Consider the following 24874-nt stretch of genomic DNA (forward strand, 5'->3'; position numbering starts at 1 on the left):
TTCAGTCCCCAGTTCTCATTGATGCCTTATGGCTGCATGGTGTCTAAACGATTGGTCCACAAGATTTCCCAGTGAGAGAAGCGTTTCGCTCTGTCTACGCCGATGTCTTTTGGGAGAATTGGCTTTTAATGGTTAAAATCCCAATTGCATGATGTTAGGGAAATTTCCAGTGAAAATGTTGCCACTATGGGGTTTAAACTTTGCGTCCTTTTCCTGCTTTTGTTTTGTCTGTAAATTGGCACAGAATGTTGTCACATATAGCATTGAGATTGGTATTTATTTTCTGTATCGTGCTTTGAATGCATGTCAATGGTCCCTTAATGATATTATTACAGTGGCCACAATTAAGACACAGCATTGCTTGTTCTGATTTGTTATTGCCGGGTGTTGATCAATTCTTTTATGTTTTACTTCTAGCCTAGGGAGGGGCAGTGGACCCCACAGGAGTGGTCTTATGTTTTACTTCTAGCATAGGGAAGCGCAGAGGACCAGACAAGAGTAGCCTTATGTTTTACTTCAAGCGTATGGAGGCGCTGGGGACCCTACTGAAGGGGACTTATGTTTACTTCAAGCGTGGTGAGGCACAGGAGACCCTATAGGAGTGGTCTTATGTTTTTCTTCTAGCGTAGGGAACCGCAGAGGACCCTACAGGAGTGGTCTTATGTTTTACTTCTAGGGTAGGGAACCGCAGAGGACCCTACAGGAGTGGTCTTATGTTTTTCTTCTAGTGTGGGGAGGCACAGGGGACCCAACAGTGGTGGCCTTATGTTTTAGTTCTACCCTACAGGGGCGCAGGGGACCCTACATGATTGATCTTATGTTTTACTTCTAGGGTAGGGAGACACAGGCAACCCTACAGGAGTGGTCACATTCCATACATTTTCATTGTTTTCTTATAATCTTTGCATGTTTTTTCTTGGACAAGAATATTTCCTACCATGACGGGTCAGTGTGGCTTTTCTTGTGTGAGGTGATAGTGCATCTGCTTAACCAAACCTCATCTCATTTGGTGCATTTATGGATGACCTCACAGCTATAACTAAACTAGATGAACAGGGTATCTTATGCTCAATTCTTTGCTAGGAGCACTCGCAGGATAGGCAGGTTAGCTAGGCAGGTTTGACACAGCCTGTGCTAGGACTGCACAGGACACTCTGGTTAGCTCAGCATGGACTAGGACATATTAGTGGCTCAGTGGATGATTTCCATGAGCTCTGTAGTCAGCTAGGTAAAATCTGTTCTGGTCAATGCTTGAATGAAAGACTTGGTTATCCAAGTCAGTTGACACAGTCAAACTGTGTTAGCGCTTAGAGGACCTCACGGGTGAGCGGGTTAGCTAAGCAGGGCAGAACACAGTTGCTGCATGAATCGTGACCCTATGATGAACGGGTGCCACCAGTTGTCATAGTTCATTGAGCAACAGAGGTTACATAATTCACGTTTTTGTATATGGCACCAATGGTCAAAATATATCTTTACAACATGTATAAAACACTGATGCAGTTGTAGATGCATGCTACTCCCAGGCTAAACACAGCATGTGAGTAATACACACATGGAGGGTAACTGACAGGCTTCCTCAACAAAGATTTAGTAGTAGAGAAAAGGACTCCTCTGAGCAGGAAGTTTGGGTAAAATTGGAAGAGTCTCACAGCAAACAAACACAAGCACGGTTTCACATGCCAGAACAGAGGAGGGAGTAATCTGAGGTTCATATGGGGCGGCCCATTGCCCTGCCCTTGCCTGAGTCTGAGAGTCCCCTGCTCTGGCCCCTACCTATCGGTCACTGCATGAGTCTTCCGCACAAGGTCTCACAGTGGGCAGGAGATGACAGGCAATAAAGAAATGCACCAATGTGTAATGAAATTTGGTTTAGAGCAACATGGTGTGAACAATTTGTTGTGGATTCTGGAGCAGAATTAGTTTTACTGTGTGCTGTTGGGTGCCAGTAATCAGCAGTTTACAGAAAATGTGAAGTTATCTGTAGTGTTCATAAAATATTAGTTATCAGTAGTATGCAGAAAATGTTGAAGTACACCCCAGGGCTTCAGCAGACACTGCCATTTGTGTCAGAAATCTATACTCTTGACATCTGTGCACCAGCACATCCTCTCTTCCTCTGGTTGTGCCTCCTTGTTGCTTTCTGCCCCTTTCCCGTCTTACCCTTTCTTGCCTTGCTTATCATTCTTTTCCTCTCTTCTTGCCACAGTTGATGTGTGAGCTTGGAAACAGCACAATCAATCGCATTTATGAGGCGCGAATCGACGAAATGACCATCAAGAAGCCCACTCCGAGCTCCACAAGGTGAACTTTCCTCTCTCTTCCTATCGTAATCACTAACCAGGGCATACACAATGCATAACTAGTACTGTAGACTAGTTGGGACACTATGTGCACAGCTGTTCTTGGTCTTTTTCCCCAATGGAATATGGCTACATAACTTCACTGGTATAACTTACAGAACCAATTTGTTTTCTGTTATTTTGATACCTATTCGGTCAACGCCTTAACAATTTTTCTTTAAAAAGCTTGTACATTATGCATTAGAACCCTGGAATGTTGGTAGCTCCATTGAAGACAATGAGCCGCACAGAGCTTATAATGGCTGCTATAAGCCCGGAGCTTCAACATTCCAATGTTTATCTTCATGTTGCTCCCTTTTTAATTTAGAACATTCGATGCCTAATGGGAGGAACAGCCTTATAGCCCTTCTGCCTTGGGCTATATTGGTTGTTAAAGGCCCTCACATGTGGCTTGGTCCTATAACTCTGTTTCAGATAAAACTAGACTGTGAATGAGATTAGCAATTCTGCTCAGCTAAATCTGTCTCCATGAAGGGAGACTTTAAGAAGTGTTTTAAAGCTTTCTTAAATTTGAAAGATAAATTCACAATTCTTAACTTTTGTTTCCCTTTATTATGAATTGTGTGCTGATTGCATAGTAGAAGTGGGTGAAGTATGTTGCTTTGAAGGGTCACCTGCCTTGCTGGGAAGGGATTCCCTTATCCAGGACCAGCTTTAAACTTCTGTTCTCTCCCCTGGTGAACTTCTGTTTCTCTCCATCCACCCCCAGGAGTGAGAAGGAGCTGTGGATCCGCGCCAAGTATGTCCAGAAACAGTTTATTAACAAGCTTCCAGAGGCGGGGACACGACCCCTCAGAAATCTGCCACGACGGAGCCGGGGGAACACAGTGGACAGACCCATCGCCCGTCCCCTGGACCGACCGCCTAAGCCACCCCTGAAACCCAAACCGGGATCTTTGTCCAGACTTCCAGGTGCGTGGCTACTCTCTTAGGAACAATTGGGGTGGGGAACAGGTCAGGCGGGGTTTTACAGGCACCAAAGGATGCACGCCCTTTGGGATGATGGTAAAATACATACATTGTAGCATGTTGTTCTATGGTACCTGAAAGAAACAGTAGAAAAGGCAAGATGTTGTTTTGTCTGAGTGACTTTATCACCTACAGAACATGAGGGCAGTCGGCTCTATCGAGGTTCCCACTGAATAATATGCCACCAAGTCAGGGCGCTCGACCTCGGACCTGGGGATCTGGGTTCGAGTCCCGGTAACGACACCAAAAACCTCCTGTGATTCTGGGCAAATCACTTAATCTCCCTGTGCCTAAAATGAATGTCTCCTCATGTAATGCAACTGGTGCTATGTAGAGCGCTCTGATATCCGATTCGGGTCTAGTTCGCGCTATATAAAACTCTGCAAGAAAGAAAGAGAAGAGACATATGAAAATGTATCTACTCATGGGAAGTGGTGAAAGACGTGGAAGTAGGAGGTTGTACGTAAATGAGTGATCTACTAGGAAAAATGGGGGCACATGGCTTGATATACATTTAAGCACATGCCGTTTCTTCTGTGCTCCCATTTAGTATCTGCCTTATCGCTTTCCCCTCTATTCATCCTCCTTCAATTCCTCTTTTCCTTAACTTTCCTTTCTGTTTCTTTCCTTTCTTGTTTCTTCTCCCTTCATACCTTTCTCTCTTCCCTGCTTCCTTCCTTACTTCAATTCCTTTCTACTCAGTTTCCATCCTTTCTGAATGCCTCCATCAGCTGTTGTACTTCCATCTATCTCTTTGCTCCCTCATTGCCATTCACCAGGTTAGTGGTTAAGTGGACTAATGCATACGCTCCAAGGATTTGTGTTTGACTTCATGGTAGCAGGTTTGAATCCTGGCAGGTTTACTAATTTGTTCATCCTTCTGAGGTCGATCAAATGAGTATAGATTAGTAGGGTGACAATAGACATCTGTCATTTCAGCACCAAAACGCCCAATCATAGGTGAATGTGCTCTTTACAAATATAAGTTATGTCTGAGCCATTCTGAGTGGTTCCATTCTGGCCAATAGGGTCCATTAAAACATTTATGCAACTCTCAACATGGCGGGGCTGAACCTGGGAAGTGTATTAAATTGTATCCGTGTCCCAGCAGGGCATAAATATTCAAGGGCCACTCCTCTATGGTACAGGGCACCCTTTCCACTATACTGAAGGTTTGCCCACCTCATTTACAGTCGTGTGGACCTTCAGTGTGATAGCAGACTACTCCTTCACCGCCACTGACCTACACTTCAGACTGATGAAGTAAGGGACATCTGAGGTTTTGGCACTTGTCTGCCCACCTTTGAGTGGGCGAACAAATGCCAAGCTTTTACTTTCAATTACCACCAATCAAAACTTGGCGGTAAGTGAAAGTAAATCATTTCCATGACCCCACGCCTTGGAAGAAATCTTCCATGGCAGGAGGGACATTGCTTTTTTTATTTTTAAAAAGAAAATTCCACTCTGGAATTTTGTTCTTGAAAATAAAAAAAATATCAAAAGTGTGCCATATGGCTCCATCATGTTGACTTAGCCATACGGCATACTTTCAATGCATTGACAGGAACGGCCGTGATGGCGGGCACTTCCAATGTAAGAGAACGGACATCCCTAAATCAGGAGTGAGGTTATTCAAAATGCTCAGTCGCCCTGAAAGAATAACGGCACTGTAAATCAGGCCCACAGTCAGGCGCTCCGTGTTGTTCATCAAGAGCAGAGGCATCACCTCCTCCTTGACAATAAATACCCAGTGGCGTCCTACCACGGCCGGACTAGCCATAGCGGGCACTGGGCTTTTCCCTGGGAGGCTGGAAGGGTGGGGGCCAGTTTTGCAGCAGTGCTGCAATATCGTCTCTCCGTGACAAAAGCAGCAGCTTCACACATGCACCTCAGGGCTGTCGCCCCACACCCAGGGGCTGGTTCGACAAAATTGCCAGGCTGCTTTGGGTTCCCAGTCGGGCCCTTCGTCCATCACCTACTCTGGGGCAGAATCACAAGGAATGCTGAGGCTCTGAATTCCCTTCTGGAAACCATGAGTCTTGTTTCACTGGCCAGTAGGCCTGTGTGGTGACCAGTTTCCACCCCTTTGGCAGTAAAATGGGATCCCACTGGTGCCCTGAGGTTGCCCACCTCTGCTGGCAGCCCTGGAACGATGGCTCGCCACATTTTCCCTTCTTATGTATTGGACACATATCAGAAGGCCCAGGTCCCGGCATCTCTCCTCCATCCACTGTGCCTTGTTACGATTGAAAGAGGCTAACACGGATAGTTCCTAGGGCTGTCTTTGGCGTGGATTGGTGCATGGTCCTAGCCTGCGTATTGCCATGGGTATATGAGCGACCAGTCCTCTTAGGGCTCTGCTTCTGCACAAGGTTCTTCAGAAGGGAGATCCTGTCTCTTCCCTGCCTCCACCACCCCCCATGGCAGTATGGTAGACCTGAGCCTCAGCAATTCTCTCCCGTTGGATGCGCCCCACTAACATCACTCTCCCGTGAAAGGGTTCTTGAATAGACTCTGGATGCATCCATGCCTTAAATGTATTAATGTTTCTACAGAACAGATCACCTCTGTTCCTTTCAAGCATCATGGACTTTTGCCTTTGCCTATCCGCAGGGTTGGATTGAGATGAGAAATCAGCCCGGGCACACCAAACAAAAGTGGTCCACATTTGCGTATTGCCTTTCCGCAAAACACTGCTTCAGCAAAGTTGTATGAAAAGAAAGGGGGTGGGAGGCATGTTTTATTAACTTCACTTATAATAAATTAAAATGCACAGATTAGTTCACTCTGCTGAGCCACACACGAATGCAAGTGAGACCACTTCTGCTCAGGCCCCCTGCCTCCGCTCAATCAGCATACATTAATGGGCTGGCCCAGTAGAGAAAGGGAGTGTAACCTCCACCCATCCGCCTCGAGAAAGGCCACTCAGGCACCCACTGGGCCGTTGGCAGCATCCTAACAGCACAGACAGCCCCCAGTCTGCCAAAAAAAGCAGCCCACAGCTAGAACTCCGCTACCAGCCCTTCGGCCATTTCCGGAGTGCCCGCGTTACCAATCCTACCCTGCCTGTCCGCTGACTTCATCATGCTTTCCTGGTAACTCCTCGCCTTCTACCACTCAAGTATAAAACATTGCACCTGCTGCGGTCTTTCTCAGCAGCCTGCAGTCTACTCTCGCTCTTTTCCTTGTTTACTTTTCCTTTTATCTTCTTCCTCTAGTTCCATGCCACTTCCTAATGACCCTCTTTTCACCATCTCTTTCATAAAAGCATCCTTTCTTCTGTCTTTCCCTCTGTTACTCCCTGCACTGACGTTTTCAATGTCCTTGGCCCCACCCACCATCTGCGCCTCTGTATTCCTTTTCCTCTTCACTCCCTCCTTCCAGTCTGACACCGTCTCCTTTCCCGCAGGTCCTGGAAGCAGTATTACTGGCAGTAACAGCAGCTTGTCATCCGTTGGTTCTGCGCGAGGTACGTCTTTAATGTTACTTACAGCTCATTGGCTGGTCGTATAAATTACATTATTCATTCTTGTATAGTACTTAATAAGGGTGGTTTACCGAGTGCTTAGTTTGGAAACAAAGTAAGTGCCGGGCTCTCATCAGGAGGCCACTGCAGCTTGAACCACACATTTCCCCTGCTTTACTGCTAATGATGATAACTACACAACTACGAACCATCACACATGGGGGAACGTCCTTTACAACGGAACTTTTACAACGAAGTACCGTTACGACGCAGGTTTAACAACGAAATTCATTACAACGACTTTCGCTGGAGGGTGCTCTAGGATAGGTAATAGTTTAATTTACTATCCAACACCTTCCCTACTATCCACGGGGACTGGAGTTGGAATAGTAAATTAAACTATTCACTATCCAGCGCCCCCCAACGCAAGTCGTTGTAACGACTTGCGTTGTAAAACCTGCGTCGTAACGGTACGCGTTGTAAAAGCACGCGTTGTACCGTCATACATCCTCACACATATACAAGTGTCACAATTCAGACTATCTCGGGGCTCCAAAGCTATAAGAATGGCTTGGGCGGCAGGTAATAGTCATTTTAATGCATATTAAATTGATAATTAACTGTTGCTGTGGTCATCTCTAAATTAGCCAGACAGCACCACCTTGTGGTAGACTGTCACAAGCGCCAGTGTTGACAGTTCAGTGCCAGTGCCCAGCACCTGCAACCATGGGCACAAATTATGCACTGGGTTTACCTCTTTCGAAGTGACCCAGTGTTGGGGTGCAAGGAAATTAAGGCACAGGGAAATACAGAGAATTAGGAGTATTGGTAAAACAAAGGCATGTGTGTACTTTTGTGAGCTGATGTGCATTTATCTCTCCTTCATACCTCACTGTTGCCTTTTATAGAACCCCTGGAGGAGGAGCGGGAGGTAGAAGACCTGCGAAACCTCCACCCAGGTGCGCTCCTGTACCACGCAGTGTCGCTGCAGTGCCTCCCCACCATGGCCGATGCTGTGGCACATGGAGCGGATGTGAACTGGATGAACAGCACCGAAGAGAACCGGACGCCACTGATCCAGGCCGTGAACGCGGTAAGTTTGGGGCAGTGCTTAGTTACTGCCAGTGTTAAGTGGTGCTCAGCACAGCATTATTTGTAAACATTGGCACACATTTATGAGAATCCACCTCATGGTGGAGCTGTGTGTGTATTTTTAAGCAACGCCCACTAGTGGCCATTTAAACTATTCAATAAAGCTTTAAAAAAATTATGAAACGTGAACTTAAATCTACAGTTAAAAAGTGATGTGGGTTGTGCCAGCTGCAGTGGACCTGTGAATGGTACCTTAGGCCCGGCACTTCATTTAATCTAAATGAAGCACTGGTTTGGGTGTGACCAAAGAGCATGCTGGTCGTTGCACCACACACAGTGAAGGAATCCCTGGAGTGGACATACCCGAGTGGTAGTAGGACAGTGCTGCGTGAGAGGTGCTTACTGTTGCCGCTGGTCAGAGGTGATGGGCAGCATTAGAACCAGTGGTAGGTGTGTGTCCGAGTGAGATCTGAGAGTCATTTGAGTAGGTGAGGGAAAGGGGACTCTGACATAAATCCACATCCAGGGGCGTAATTTGGTCACTAAGATTGGGGGTATGTGAACTTCAAATTTCCCAACACTCAGGCTGCCACATAATGTTAAAATACCTTATAGGACAATCAGGGCGCATAAGAGATGCATAAGCGGCAGTGGAAAGGGAGAGGACTGCGGATTGGAAGGGTTAATAAGTGAGAGAAAACACAATATTTTGTAAAATAACTACCATTTTTGAAGATCTTCAAAACGGAGAGGGCGAGTGTGTGCGTTTTTCTCTGTGTGCGTGGAACAATTCCTCGTGAAATCTGATCGGCACCTTCCCATACCCGACTGAAAGCAACTATATCCAACTATTTTCTAGAAAACACATTTATTAGGGGGGTGTAACGCCTCAAACACCCCCCAAAGCTACGTCCCTGACCACAACATGTTGCTTTGAAAGATTTGAAGCACAGAATGCCCCTGGAGCGGATGCTGGCAATGAAGAATGGCATCCATTGGCCAAACAGACACACCATGGGAGGTCATAGGAGCATGGCCAATCGGGAATAACGATGAAGAGGGGGATGCTTGTGCTGGGACAGTGCATGCCCTCTGTGTGGGCCTGCAGAGCATGTTTCCAGCTGAAAGATTTTGGGGCATATTATCAAGCAAGGCGTTAAAATGATCGCCGTTTTAGCGGCAGAAAACTGCCGATAATGGGCTTGATAATATGCCCTGGAGAATTCCAATAGAAGCCCATGTTCACACCAGAACATGGGTTTCAATTGGAATTCACAAGGCCATATTATCAAGCCCATTATCGCCGCTTTAGCGGCAGTTTTCTGCCGCTAAAACGGCGATAATTTTTAACGCCCTGCTTGATAATATGCCCCATTGATCTTCACCTCAGTAACATAATAGTCACGGATGTATGACGATACAACGCGTTCTATTACAACGCGGTATGTTACATCGCGGTCCTGACAACGCAAGTCGTTACATCGACGTGCGCTGGAGGGTGCTGGACTTAGGGACAATGTGAATTACTATTCCAACTCCATTCTACGTACAGTAGGGAAGGTGTTGGAATAGTAATTTACACTATTCCTTAGTCAAGAGCGCCCTCCAGTGCAAGTCGATACAACAACTTGCGTAGTCAAAACTGCGATATAACATACCGCATTGTAATTGATGCATGGTAAAGGATGTTTCCCAATAGTCACATGTGTGCACAGGAGGTACTTTTTGTGACACAGATAAAGACCCAGAGCGAGGCTCTCTGGTCCTGGGGACACACCATGTGCACGCTCTCTGTTGAGTATGACTGCGGTCCCTCACCGGGCTGTAGAGGGATGACCGCGGCAGGGCACCATTCCTAGTGGCAAGGGAGGCTATTTTACCGGTCCTTATTGGGGAGAGTTGTCTATAGAACTTGCCGCTTTTTAAACTGGGTCTGACAGGCCCCTGCCACCATGCCCTCCGTGTGGAACATGGATGCCGCATGTGTGTAGTAGTAACCATGTATGGAGGGAAATGTGTGAAGCGTGTGTAGTACATGTGGACATAGCAACACTGGGTTCCTTTTTGCATCCTAACTGTAGCCAAGTGGTACAGAAGATGGAGAGAGTTGGAGAGAGCGGATGTCTGTTCAGCTCTTTTAAGACATTTCAGACATCCTGTGTAGGTTCAAACTGGGGCGTATTAAAGAAAGGAAGCAGAGACCGCTTCTGAAGCGAAGGAGTTTCACCCGTGCCCTTTCTTGGCCTATTGTTTTTTGGGTGGTTCCTCTGCACAGCTTAACAAATAGCTTAGGGGGACAGGCTGCCCTTTTTGTGCCTGTTTTCTTGGTTGGTCCTGTCTGGAGACTCACATCTATCCCCTCTCTTCCTACAAACAGCACCTGCCAATGACTTTGTCTGGACCAAACTGAATGGAATAAGAAAGAGCAGAAGTGCCCAGAGCTCAACCAGTGGAATATGCGAACCACATTTGCCAGTACAAAGATCATGCAGAGACTTCCAGTTAGGCTGCCACGGGTTCTTTGCCCGAATCCTGGCAAATCATGTACTCTCCCTGTGCCTACAAAAAAATGAATGTGTCCTTGTGTAATGTAACTAGTGCTCATGCAAAGTGCTCCATTACTTTCGGGTGGAGTTTGAGCTTTATAAAACTGTAAAAGGGAAAAGTTAGCACAGGAGATCATAACCCACATGAGAGCTACCTCGGAAAAACAACTTTTCTGTTTTTCACCCGAACCCCAGCATGTCCTGCATGCTCCTCGGGTACCAGTATAACATATGGGTAGCTATCACAACTGGCGTCCACATGAAGAAGGAACATGGCCGGTCTTGCTCAGCCTGCAGCCGTTCACTGACCCCGGTGATAGAAGATCAGACAGAATGCTGCTCTTACAGCAGATCATCCTCTGCTCGCCTTTGCACAGCGAGAAGCAAGATATATGGAGATTTCTTCAGGTGAATGAGTTCATAGAAGACAGGGTGAGCAACCTCAAATGCTTATGAGAGCAGAACCTTGGATTGCCCAAGAGAAGCCATTGATTAAAAAATACTCACTGAAAAGAAAGTGCACAAAAAGAGCATGGGTCCGACTGAGTCTACGCAAAGCCACAGTAAGCTCAGCGAGGTGAGCCGCAGATCTGTACGGGACTGCCTGACTGGTATAGTTGGGTTTGCAGCGGAAACCTATTCTAGTATCACGTGCCGTGCATTGTTCCACTATCCATGGTGGAGTCTGCAAATATTCAGAGAAAAAATATACAATTTTACTTATGTGCATCAACCACAGGCGGCATCCATCCGTATGACCCAGGAGGGCATTTGCTGTAATCTCAGTGTCCCAGTGTGTGCCCACCATCTTCAGATCCTACTTTTAGCCCAGTGAATGGAAGTAAAGGGCACTGAGGATTTATTCTTGATCGAAACTCGAACATTGTTGGTATCGGACATCAGGTGAACTTCGGCTTAAGAAAGAATAGACTATGACTAGCTCAAGCTGCAAAATTGTCTTGTAAGTAAGTAATTAGTATCATCTGAAACATCCTTGTATGCAGCCTTGAAAGGGCCAACCCGAAGTTGGCGATTCTTCCAAGGAAGGACCGCTGGAATACTTGAACATCCAAAAACCTCTGGTAGTTAAAATTGGCTTCATTACTTGAGAAACAATGTATGCATACTCCAGTGATTGTGCAAAACTATTCTGAGCCCAGAGATTAAATATCAGTGAGGATGTCAGGTACCCCACAAGACTCACCTGGGCTTGTGAAGCAATCCTGCCGAGACGACAGAAGCCTCCGCCCCTGGTCCCAACAAAACCCCGCGGGGAGTAACGCCCGACAAGGATGAGATGGATCCAGGGATGGGGGCCAAAGGAACCAGGGAAGTGGCTTTTGGTGGTAGGGACGTTGGGAAGGGTCTTGGCACAGCTGAGGGAACAAGAAATGCCTAATTAGGACTAGGTACTACGCTCGTGCTGAAAACACCCCACAAAACACATGCAGACAGGAGCCCCTGTTTCTGACACTCACAACAACTCGTTGTTCGGGTTGACTCAATGAAGAGGTCTGTGAAGTGTCGTCCAGGAGCCATACGTCCTTGGCAAGGAAAATAAAAATGAGGCGCTCCCGCGCCAGGACCACCAGAGAACCAAAAGAACCAAAGGAAGGCGCTACTGCGCTGAAAGGAAGTCACGAACAAGAACTCCAGGGTATGCGCTATAGCGCGGCCCAAATGTACAATGCTCCCACGCTGTGTAGGAAACAAGCAGTAGCGCTCCTGCGCAACCGCCAAAACAACTGAGAAATAACCAAAGTACAAAGTCAAAGCGCTCCTGCGCTACGGTCAAAACAACTGAGGAAACAAAGTGCTGAAAGGTAAAGCGCACCTGCGCCACTGCCAACCAAAAGAACAAAGGCAGGAATGTAGCAGCGAGCCTTCGCAGCTGCTTCCTAAAGGTACTATCAGCAGCGCTCCTGCGCGGCTGACTCCCGAAAATGAAACACGGCAAGCAGTCACGTAACGCGTGAGGAAAGGAAGCGTTACCGTGACTCGAGGTAGCCGCCCCTCCAGTAAAGCAGCAGAAGACCGGACCTCCGACGTCTGCTGGGCTGAAGCGCGGCTGCTGGGAAGTATCAGAGATGATTCAGAAAAGGGGGTGGTGATGAACAGAGTGTCTGAATTAAGCAGACCACTCTTACCCAGTCCAAAGATCAGGGCTTGATCCATCACCGTTATTTAGCTCACTGCCCCATCCCAGCTCAGAACCTGGCTATATGCAAATTAGTCTGTCCCTGGCCCAGTGCATCATGGGAACAGGGCAGACCAAACTACCAAGCCAATTCTTCACCAGAAAGGAGACAAGCTTCCGGGGACCGGTTTCTGCCATTTCAGGCGTCGTCGGCCCGGCTTGCTTGAATCCTGATGGAGCAGTGAGCAAGGGACTCATGTCTGAGTATACGCTTCCACGCTTATGGTGGACAAAATGATTCAGAAAAGGGGGTGGTGATGAACAGAGTGTCTGAATTAAGCAGACCACTCTTACCCAGTCCAAAGATCAGGGCTTGATCCATCACCGTTATTTAGCTCACTGCCCCATCCCAGCTCAGAACCTGGCTATATGCAAATTAGTCTGTCCCTGGCCCAGTGCATCATGGGAACAGGGCAGACCAAACTACCAAGCCAATTCTTCACCAGAAAGGAGACAAGCTACAGGGGACCGGTTTCTGCCATTTCAGGCGTCGTCGGCCCGGCTTGCTTGAATCCTGATGGAGCAGTGAGCAAGGGACTCATGTCTGAGTATACCCTTCCACGCTTATGGTGGACAAAATGAAGTATCAGAAGCACCGATCCAGCGGGCTTCACGCATTTTAAGCGTGTTCCCCCGGAAGTGCTTGGTGAAGACGTTGTGGTGGAGGACTAGACCGGGACACCACTTCCGGCCGGAAGTGAGTATCCCGATGCCTGTACGCGTCCTGTGGCGCCCGGGACAGCGGAAAGCCGCCACACGACAGTGGAGGGACAGTGCGATTCACAATGTGTGTGAGAAGCAATGCATCACGAACACGAAGAGACGCAGCGCCTTTCTAAACTCTTAACGGGTAGAGTCCAAAGCGGAAGAAGCAGAGGTTTGCTCTTAGGTCAGAGAGAAAGGTAAAGACCTCATTCTGCCTGTGGAACCAGCTACCCACAGCATCCTTGGAGAAGCCACCCCAAGAGCTACTGGCTAGCTGCCATCTGATGTGGCTCTCAAGTCACTAATGGGGAGCCAGAGGCATGCTGTCAGCCAAGGAACATTGAAGCCAGTAAATGGAAGACCTTCAGGGAAGGGTGAAGGTGGCTGATGGTGGTGGGTACCATCAGCGAGCAGATCAGTGACCTGTCTGAGGCCAGAGAGCTCGGCATAGCTCAGACTGACTCCCTGCACTTTCATTGACCAAATGTATTACCAAAGGCATTGATGGCCTGTGAGCCCACATGTAGCTAGAAAAGATAGGAATACATGAATGTATTTGATTCAGTGAACAGAACTTCCATTCCTTCAGTGTAGCCAGTTTGTTTTCAGGTTTCTGTCCATCCTTCTATGATGCATTCATGCCTTCCAAGTTTAAAGGCTTCAGTGGCATTCTTCTGTATTGCTCCAGGCATACCTGTTTTTAAGGCAATGTAGACACAGTTGAATTCTTCAGTATTAAACACTCTCCTGATGCCTGTCTCTTTCCAGAACTCCCTGGTGGCCTGCGAGTTCCTGCTACAGAACACGGCCAGCGTGAACCAGGCGGACAGTGGCGGGCGAGGCCCTCTTCACCATGCCACCATTCTTGGACATACAGGGTAAGATACTAGTGCAGGCCTCGTGCTTGGCATTGTGGGTAAGGTAAATGCATAGCACTGTCTATAGGTGCTCTGGGTAAGATATAGATGCATGCCATTACCTTTGGGCATACTGGGTGGTATATAGTTTTGGAATGTGCCAGTCTTCTTTGGCACCAGTGGTAAATATAAAGGCATGCTTCAATCCGGGGGGGCTCTAGGGGCACACTTCTATCCTAGGGGGCTTTAGGGGCACGCTACTACCCGGGGGACTCTAGAGGCATGCTTCTATCCTGGTGGGCTCTAGGGGCACACTTCTATCCTGGGGGCTTTAGGGGCATGCTACTACCCGGGGTACTGGAGATGTAGTCTTCTACCCTGGGGTACTCTAGAGCATGCTTCTACCCTGGGGTACTCTAGAGGCATGCTTCTACCCGGGGGGTTCTAGAGGCATGCTTCTACCCTGGGGTACTGAAGATGTATTCTTATAACCTGGGGTACTCTGGAGCATGCTTCTACCGTGGGGGACTCTCGAGGCGTGCTTCTACTTGGAGGGGTGTGGTACTCTAGAGGCATGTTTCCTGCCTGGGTAGTCTAGAGGCGTGCTTCTACCCTGGGGGGCTCTAGAGCGTGTTTCTACCCTGGGGTACTCTACAGGCATGCTTCTACCCTGGGGGGCTCTAGAGGCATGCTTCCACCCTGGGGTACTCTAGAGGGATGGTTCTACCCTGGGGGCTCTAGAGTAATGCTTCTACCCTGGGGTGCTGAAGATGTATTCTTATACCCTGGGGTACTCTGGAGCATGCTTCTACCGTGGGGGACTCTAGAGGCATGCTTCTACTTGGAGGGGGGGGGGTACTCTAGAGGCATGCTTCCAGCCTGGGGTAGTCTAGAGGCGTGCTTCTATCCTAGGGTACTCTAGAGGCATGATTCTACCCTAGGGTACTCTAGAGGCATGCTTCTTCCCTGCTGTACTCTAGAGGCATGCTTTTACCCTGGGGTACTCTAGAGGCATGCTTCTTCCCTGCTGTACTCTAGAGGCATGCTTCTATCCTAGGGTACTCTAGAGGCATGCTTTTACCCTGGGGTACTCTAGAGGCATGCTTCTTCCCTGCTGTACTCTAGAGGCATGCTTTTACCCTGGGGTACTCTAGAGGCATGCTTTTACCCTGGGGTACTCTAGAGGCATGCTTCTACCCTGGGGGTTCTAGAGGCATGCTTCTACCCTGGGGTACTGAAGATGTATTCTTATAACCTGGGGTACTCTGGAGCATGCTTCTACCGTGGGGGACTCTAGAGGCATGCTTCTACTTGGAGGGGGGGGGGGGTACTCTAGAGGCATGTTTCCTGCCTGGGGTAGTCTAGAGGCATGCTTCTACCCTGGGGGGCTCTAGAGCGTGTTTCTACCCTGGGGTACTCTTGAGGCATGCTTCTACTTTGAGGGGGGGTACTCCAGAGGCATGCTTCACCCTGGGGTAGTCTAGAGGCATGTTTCTACCCTGGGGGCTCTAGAGCGTGCTTCTACCCTGGGGGGCTCTAGAGGCATGCTTCTACCCTGGGGGGGGGGGGTTGTAGAGGCATGCTTCTACCCTGGGGTACTCTAGAGGCATGCCTCTACCCTGGGGGGCTCTAGAGTAATGCTTCTACCCTGGGGTGCTGAAGAGGTATTCTTATACCCTGGGGTACTCTAGAGCATGCTTCTACCATGGGGTACTCTAGAGCATGCTTCTACCCTGGGGTACTCTAGAGGCATGATTCTACCCTGGACTACTCTAGAGGCATGCTTCTACCCTGGGGTAGTCTAGAGGCATGCTTCTACCCTGGGGGGCTCTAGAGCGTGCTTCTACCCTGGGGGGCTCTAGAGCGTGCTTCTACCCTGGGGGGCTCTAGAGGCATGCTTCTACCCTGGGGGGTTCTAGAGGCATGCTTCTACCCTGGGGGGCGGGTACTCTAGAGGCATGCTTCCAGCCTGGGGTAGTCTAGAGGCATGCTTCTACCCTGGGAGTTCTAGAGGCATGCTTCCACCCTGGGGTAGTCTAGAGGCATGCTTCTACCCTGGGGGGCTCTAGAGCGTGCTTCTACCCTGGGGGGGCTCTAGAGCGTGCTTCTACCCTGGGGGGCTCTAGAGGCATGCTTCTACCCTGGGGGGTTCTAGAGCATGCTTCTACCATGGGGTACTCTAGAGCATGGTTCTACCCTGGGGTACTCTAGAGCATGCTTCTACCCTGGACTACTCTAGAGGCATGCTTTTACCCTGGGCTACTCTAGAGGCATGCTTCTACCCTGTAGTGGCATGCTTTTACCCCGGGCTACTCTAGAGCATGATTCTACCATAGGGTACTCTAGAGGCATGCTTCTACCCTGCTGTACTCTAGAGGCATGCTTCTACCCTGCTGTACTCTAGAGGCATGATTCTACCATAACGTACTCTAGAGGCATGCTTCTTCCCTGCTGTACTCTAGAGGCATGATTCTACCCTAGGGTACTCTAGAGGCATGCTTCTACCCTGGGGTACTCTAGAGGCATGCTTCTTCCCTGCTGTACTCTAGAGGCATGCTTTTACCCTGGGGTACTCTAGAGGCATGCTTCTTCCCTGCTGTACTCTAGAGGCATGCTTTTACCCTGGGGTGCTCTAGAGGCATGCTTCTTCCCTGCTGTACTCTAGAGGCATGCTTTTACCCTGGGGTACTCTAGAGGCGTGCTTCTATCCTAGGGTACTCTAGAGGCATGCTTCTACCCTGGGGTACTCTAGAGGCATGCTTCTACCTTACAGTACTGTGGAGACGTGCTTCTACCCTGTGGCACTGTAGGTAAGCTATACTGACATGTCAAATCCTTAGGCACCATGGGTAGGATATAAGAACAAACTACTTTCCTTGGCATGGTACTATTGTTGGGTACCGTGGGTAGGGTTCCACACCAGGTTACCCTTGGAGTTCGACGTGCCTGTTACAAATGGAAACAACGTACCATAGAGGCATGCTGCTATTCTTTGAATATGAAAAAAGTGGCATGTCGATGGCCTCAGGTCCACTAGGTAATGTGCACAAACATGCCACTTTGCTCGTGTACGGGTGAGATAAACATGCATACCCCTTTCCATGGGTCCTATGGAGGATACTAAGGCATGCCACTCAGCATCTGTGGGCACTGTGAGTATAGTGTTACGCCACTATGCTGTACTTCAGGCACTGTTGGTAATATGTAGTGCATGCCACCATTTTCATACACTGGTTGACAGGCACTCGTATAGAATCCATTCTCGTCACACTGAGTAAAGTATGGAGGCATGGCACTATCCTTGGCACAATGGGTAAGATAAAAACATATGCCACTGTCAACGAACACAATAGGTAAGTAATAAAAGCATGCCTCTATCCTCAACCACCTTGGGTTAGATCGAAGCTACTTCCCATGTTGAGGCTGATGTGTACACCACTCGCCTTATGAGGGTGATGCGGCTGTGCTGGTTTACACCGAATCACCCTATGCTGATCTAATCACAGCAGTGCAAGAGCCCTCAGGCAAGGGGTGTTTAATGTGGCATCAAGCCCACACCCAAAGCCTGAAAGCACTTCTTGGAATTTTGTGTGGTGCAAGGAATCTTATCTTAATTCCACCCACTGGACCCACCTGTCAACCAGGCAATCCTCTTTACCATCATGTAGTCGGGTCAGAGGGAGCATCTAGCTTGGGCCTTTTAACTCAATTTTTTAAAATTATTTTTTAAATGTGTGCTTCATGAATGTGGTAGCAAAGCAGCTGCAGTTCTCGGAGTTTCGCATCTGAGCTCTCCAAAACAGAGGAAAAAGGTGCCAAAAATGTGCTGCGTAAAACAAAAGGTTCGAGGCATATGAGCTGTAGATCATATGCTTTAGCATAGATCGCCATCTGGTGTTGGGCTCGGATGTTTGCACTTTATTTTTCTTCAAAGTCTGTGTTTGTAGTCCTCCTTACAGTGATAGTGCGCATGGGCATCGACTTCATCCCTAGATTGTATTTTTCCGCCATCCGGTTCGGATGTGTATTGCTTCGCTCCGGTTCGGTATCGTCTTTGAAACCTTTTGACACGCAATCCTTACCACTCAACGGTATTGTTTTCGATCGGGGTTTCCCTTTCGACGGTCATCATAAAATCCAACAACTTCGATCGGTAGCTTCGACGCGGGCCGTGAGGCCTACACGCGCCGACCATGCCAGCAGTCTATGGAACGGACTCCATTTAAGAAATGTCCCGGGTGTGCTGCTAAGTTCCCACACATGGACCTGCACAAGGTCTGTAACCTCTGCCTGTCCCCGGAGCACAAAAAAATCAACTGTGAGGCCTGTCGATCATTCCGATCAAAGAAAACCATTTGTGACCGTCGGGCTTGACGTCATGAGATGCGACGCAGCACTAGCCCGGTGCCAGACCTCTTCGGAGAAGAGTCTGAATTCCAACAGCCCGGCGCCCAAGAAGAAGAACAAATCTTTGTGTCTGAAGCCAACGACTCCGACATGGAAGACGACTTGAACGTCACTTCCGCTCAATGAACAGTGAGTAACGAGCCCCAAGTGCCCACAAAAACAACAAAGACTCCGGTATCACCTTCGCCCTCGGGCTCAGGTCGACACTGTGAACATTTTTCAGATGCCCTGCCCTCTGGCACGGCTATGAAACATAGGGATAAGCCTTCCGGCTCGGGATCGAGCCAGCCCCATTCAGGTGCTGAACCCACAACTTTGGCACTGAAACCCAAGACTAAGTACGTGCCTGACGCTTCGCTGTCGGCACCAAAGACCTCTTCAGGCACCAAAAGACTCGGATCCGAAACCACATAAAGCCAAAGCTTCGGAGCCGACACCAGCTAAACCCAAAGCTTCGGAGCTGACACCTGCTAAACCCAAACCTTCAAAGCCAAAACCGTTAAACTCAAACCTTTGGAGGCGAAACATTCCGCACCGAAAAGCACTGAGCCTAAAAAGCACACAGACTTCTTAAAGCTTCAGAGAATAACCCTGTTAAAAAAAAAACTGAATCAAACCAAAAGGACAAAGAGACCCCATCCAAAGAACTTTCTCCACAAGACCCTTTGGATCCAAAACAGAAACGATTACATATCGACCCTGAAACCGGACACCTTCTAGCAACGCTTCCTAAAAAACAGAAGCTGGATCTTCCAGAGGACTACAATATACCTCTGAAGAAAAAAGACATGGGTACTAACCCCTCTCCCCCTTACATACCACCCTCTCCTCCACCTCTTAATCCAAACGTATTGATTTCACCATCAAACTCACTACCACCAACTTTCTCACCTTAGCCACAGGATGAGAATGATGGGGATGGGGATGACGATGAGGGCAACATACCACCGGACACAGACCCCTCTGATGATTACGAAAAAAGATCCAGATCATAATAATGACCCTTATCTATATCCCTCCAGACCGTCACCACCCGATGACAATATTGGCTTCACACAGCTTATTAAGAGAGCTGCTCAGTACCATTGGGTGGAACTACATAGTGATCCCTTAGAGGAGGGTTTCTTAGAGGAAGCATTCGCTCCTTCCCAAAAATCCACTAATACTTTGCCCATGCTCAAAGGCATGATAAAACACGCCAACAAGGTATTCAAAGACCCTGTTAGAGCTAGAATACTTACGCCACGGGTGGATAAAAAATATAAAGCCGCTCCTACAGACCCAGTTTATATCAGAGGCCAGGTCCCCTTAGACTCTCTTGTCGTTTCTAACGCACGCAAGAGAGCTAATTTGCAAACTACAGGCGACACCCCTCCTCCTGACAAGGAGTCAAAACATATTGACCCCTCAGGCAAGAGAATCGCTTCACAAGCTTCTAATCATTGGCGTATTGCCAATACTCAAGTTCTTTTAGCGCGCTATGATCGAGCTCACTATGACGAGCTGGAAAAACGAATGCAGCATTTACCAGAACAGTACAAAACAAAAGCTCACAACCTTATTCAAGAGGGTAAGCTCATCACAAACACTTCAATAAAATGCATCCTCGATGCGGCAGATACAGCATCTCCTGCCATTAACACCCGCATCTTACTACGCCGGCACGCTTGGCTGCGAATCTCCGGATTCAAGCAAGAAGTACAATCATCAATACTTAATCAGCCTTTTGATCAGGAACACCTGTTTGGGCCAACAGTTGATTCTTGATTAGAAGAAGAAAAAATACACTGAGACTGCCAAGTCTATGGGGGCCTTGCAACGACCTTCTAATAGGGGCTCAGTTTGTCGCTCCTTTTACAGGGGTGGCTCAAAAAGAACTGCGTCAGAAAATGCCTCCTCCTCTTACAAAAGTCCCAATCAATCTTCCTCCTCCAGAAGACATTTTCGGGGAGGATGCAGAGGAAATAACAATAGTAGAAGAGGCAGAGGTAACTCCACCGCACTTCCCTTGCCACCAAAGAGTGACTTCCCTCCACTACCCCCGATCATTCCACTCCTGTCGGGGGACTTCTCTCACAGTTCCTGCCTGTCTGGAATTCCATCACAACAGACAAGTGGGTAAGACAAATTATCCAGTATGGTTATTGCCTGGAACTTACCTCCACTCCCCCAAATATTCCTCCCAAACTTCGTGCAATGTCCTCAGAACATCTCACCCTCCTAAAAATTCAGAGGTTCTCTCCCTGTTACAAAAACATGCAATAGAACCAGTCCCCTTGACTCATCAGGGCACAAGGTTTACTCTCTCTATTTTCTAATTCTAAAAAAGGACGGTTCTCTCAGGCCAATATTAGACCTCAGACAGCTGAACCTCTACATTCAGTCAAACCATTTCCACATTCACCCTCCAACAGGTGCTCCCATTGCTTCGGCAAGGCGACTTTCTTTCCACTTTGGATTAAAGGACTCCTACTTCCACATTCCCATTCACCCCGCTCACATGAAATATCTCAGGTTCATGGTGGACAGTCCACACTACCAGTTCAAAGTCCTCCTGTGCAGGGTAACCACAGCACCCAGAGTTTTCACCAAGTGTCTAGCAGTAGTTGCAGCTCACTTAAGAAGACCACACATTCACATATTTCCTTATCTAGATGATTGGCCCATAAAGGCCAACTCACAACACAGCTGTGTTCAGCGCACCTACAAGACAATTCAGTTGCTTCACCACTTGCGATTCACTGTAAACCTCACCAAGTCCCACCTCCAACCGTCCAACACTCAAATATATATAGGAGCTACAATAGACACTTGCACAGCTCTAGCATACCCCAACCCAATCAGGATAAGCAACATACAAGCTCTAATATCACAATTACAACTTCAACACTCATTACTAGTTTGAGTGTTCATGCGGTTAATCGGGATGGTGGTCTCTTGCATTCTAATCGTCCCTTATGCAAAACTCCAAATGCGTCCTCTAGAGGAATGCTTAGTATGTCAGTGGAACCAGGCTCAAGGTCTGTTAACAGATCTGAGGTTGGTAGACGGCCGTACACGTCGCTCTCTGCAGTAGTGGAACACACAAAACCTTTCCGAAGGGCAGCTGTTCCTCGACCCGGTTCCGCTGATAGTGCTAACAGCAGACGCATCTCTCACCGGCTGGGGAGCTCATCTTCAAAATCATACCATTCATGGCATGTGAACTCTACAACGAAAACAGTTCCACATAAACCACCTGGAACTACTGGCAATTTTTCTAGCATTAAAAGCCTTTCAAGTCCATCTACTCCGCAAAGCTGTCCTAGTCCGTACGGTCAACATGACAGCAATGTACTATATCCAAAAACAGGGAGGGACACACTCCTTACAGCTCTCGTGACTATCTCAAAGCATATGGATATGGGCCATACCTCAAAAGATATATCTCCATGCGGAACACCTTCCAAAAGTAGACAATCACATTGCGGATCTGCTCAGTTGTAAACAACAACAGCTCCACAAATTGGAATTACATCCTCTAGTTCTTCTTCCATTCTTTCACATGTGGTGCTACCCAGAAATAGATCTGTTTGCCACACACCAGAACGCAAAATGCCCAAACTTCGCGTCCAGGTATCCACACCCATTGTCCAAAGGCAATGCGCTATGGATGAACTGGTCAGTAACATTTGCTTACGCTTTTCCGCCTCTTCAGCATTTCCCCACAATGATACTGGTTCCTCCCACATGGGTTCGACAGCCTTGGTTCACAACCTTGTTGGAATTATCTGTAGTGCCTCATCAAAAATCAAAAACTACACTTCTCACCCAAGCTTCACTCAGAACCTGGCACCTGAAATTATAGTTAGGCTCCCTCAATCTCCCGCCAGACTGCATGAACGTCATTAAAGAGGCCAGACGTCCCTCCACCAGAGCATGCTACGCAGCAAAGTGGAAACTATTTGTAATTTACTGTACAAACAATCAAATCAATCCACTGGGTACTTCCATTCAAAACATCATTTGCTATCTCTTACACCTAAAACGCTGTAACTTAGCATACACATCTATACGATTGCATCTCGCTGCAATAGCCACTTATCTACAAAACAGACAAAACTTGTCTTTGTTGAGAGTACCCACTATCAAAACACTTATGAAAGGACTCAAAAGAATCATTCTCCCTAGAGTTCCACCCTCTCCAGTTTGGAACCTTAACAGTGTTCTTACAAGACGTATGGGCCCACTATTTGAGCCTCTGTACAAATGTGAACTACAGTTCCTCACTTGGAAGGTAGCCTTCCTTATAGCCATCACATCTCTTAGAAGAGTTGGTGAGCTCCAGGCACTAACCATACAAGAACCATTTTTACAAATTCATCACAACAAAGTGGCTCTTAGGACTAATCCACATTTTTTACCTAAAGTTGTTTCTGCCTTTCACCTCAGTCTGTTGAACTACCAGTGTCTTTCCCTCAACCAGACTCAGCGGGAGTGCTCTTCACACACTAGATGACAAAAGAGCAATACTTTATTACATTGAAAGAACTAAATCTTTTAGGAAAACCAAATAACTCTGTTGCTTTTTCACCACCGCATAAAGGCAATCCCATTTCAAAAACTGGTATTGCACAATGGACAGTTAAATGCATCCAAATATGCTACCTTAAAGCTAAATGCACATTAACTATTCCCCCTAGGGCACATTCCCCACTCAAACTAGGGGCTTCTATGGCATTCTTAGGGAATATACCCTGAGATGACATCTGCAAGGCTGCAACTTGGTGTACACCTCACACATTCACATACACTACTGTGTAAATGTGCATGCAAAACAACAAGCTAGTGTGGGCCAGGCTGTATTAAGTGCACTTTTTCAAACTACTGCAACAGATAGAGATTAGCCACCGCTATGGAAATAACTACTGTGTAGTCTATACTAAAGCATATGATCTACAGCTCATATGCTTTGAACAGAAAATGCTACTTACCCAGTATGCATCTGCTCTTGGCATGTAGAGCTGTAGATTGTTATGTGCCCACCCGCCTTCCCGGATACCTTTATCTGCTGCAGTATTATCTTACTTAGATACAACACACATGGACAGCTCTTTCTATTCTTACTAACTCCATCATCACCCTTTATGGCGAAAACAGTCTGGGGATGGAGTCGATGCCCATGCGCACCTTCACCGTAAGGAGGAGTCACCTACCTCGGGACTACAAACACTTCTTCAAAGAAAAACAAAGTGCAAACATCCAAGCCCAACACCAGATGGCGATCTATGCTAAAGCTTATGAATCTACAGCGATACATGCCAAGAACAGATGCATACTGGATAAGTAGCATTTTGCTTTCTGAACGTTAATTCATTTCTCAAATCACAAACATTCTGCAAACTTTTCTGAACCAGTGAATCCACAGAATTCTACTGAATTTCATGATGTGGAACAGATTTGCGAAACCCACAGTGAATCTGTTGCACGCATGAAATTCCTCAGTTTTCAATCTTTCATCAGAATGCAGTGCTCATCTTTCTTCCTTTATTTTTCTCTCCGTCCTTCTTCCCTTCCTCTCTTTACTTTCTTCCTTCTATAGCTTATTCCCTCTCTTCTCTATCCCTCTCAAATATTATATATAAGTATTGATTGCTATTGGTGCATGTACGATAATCAATGTTTATATCTCTGTATGGGTACAAACAAGCTGGACGGTTTGGTCACTGTATTTTCAGTTATTTCTTAATTTTACCAATAAAATAATTGACACACAGAATGTAGCGCCTAAATGAACTGTTAAATACAATGCTGCAATGTAAAAGCGAGTGACCGTCCAACTCTCAGATATAAATATAATTGTGTATTAAATGGTTCAACATGACTCCAAATTACCAGACGTGTTATTGTTTTGTGTCCGCCTGGAAGAAAACACCCTGGATATAGAAACAGCTCATGGAGAGAGGGGAACGTGTTAGATGTGACAGGAACAGCCATGTAGTGCAGGAGGAGTTGCAGCTCAGTGGAGTCCTGTGTTTAACTCGTCTCTCAATTTCTCTCCACAGGCTGGCGTGCCTCTTCCTGAAACGGGGTGCTAACCTAAACGCCAGGGACGTGGATGGGAAGGACCCATTATCTATCGCCATTGAGAATGCCAATGCTGACATCGTGACGCTGTGAGTTTGGATGGTGCGGGTGGGGAAAAGAGAGAATTAAACTGGGGGTGGCAAAGCAGTATGGTGCAACAATGCAGCACCCTAATGGAAAATCATGTCCATAATATCTGACTTGTG

General features: G+C 47.5%; 1 protein-coding gene across 1 annotated transcript in view; it reads left to right on the forward strand.

Annotated features, from left to right (window-relative positions):
* ACAP1 (ArfGAP with coiled-coil, ankyrin repeat and PH domains 1) overlaps window positions 1–24874 on the forward strand; it is a 281465-nt gene that overhangs the window by 254636 nt on the left and 1955 nt on the right. The window contains exons 17-22 of the mRNA XM_078670842.1: window positions 2210–2304; window positions 3073–3275; window positions 6742–6801; window positions 7707–7891; window positions 14107–14216; window positions 24647–24757. Of these exons, the coding sequence (XP_078526968.1) occupies window positions 2210–2304; window positions 3073–3275; window positions 6742–6801; window positions 7707–7891; window positions 14107–14216; window positions 24647–24757 (764 nt within the window). The remainder of the gene's footprint in view (window positions 1–2209; window positions 2305–3072; window positions 3276–6741; window positions 6802–7706; window positions 7892–14106; window positions 14217–24646; window positions 24758–24874) is intronic.

This window comes from Lissotriton helveticus, chromosome 12 (assembly GCF_964261635.1).
Source record: "Lissotriton helveticus chromosome 12, aLisHel1.1, whole genome shotgun sequence".
In the NCBI taxonomy this organism is placed as follows: domain Eukaryota; kingdom Metazoa; phylum Chordata; class Amphibia; order Caudata; family Salamandridae; genus Lissotriton; species Lissotriton helveticus.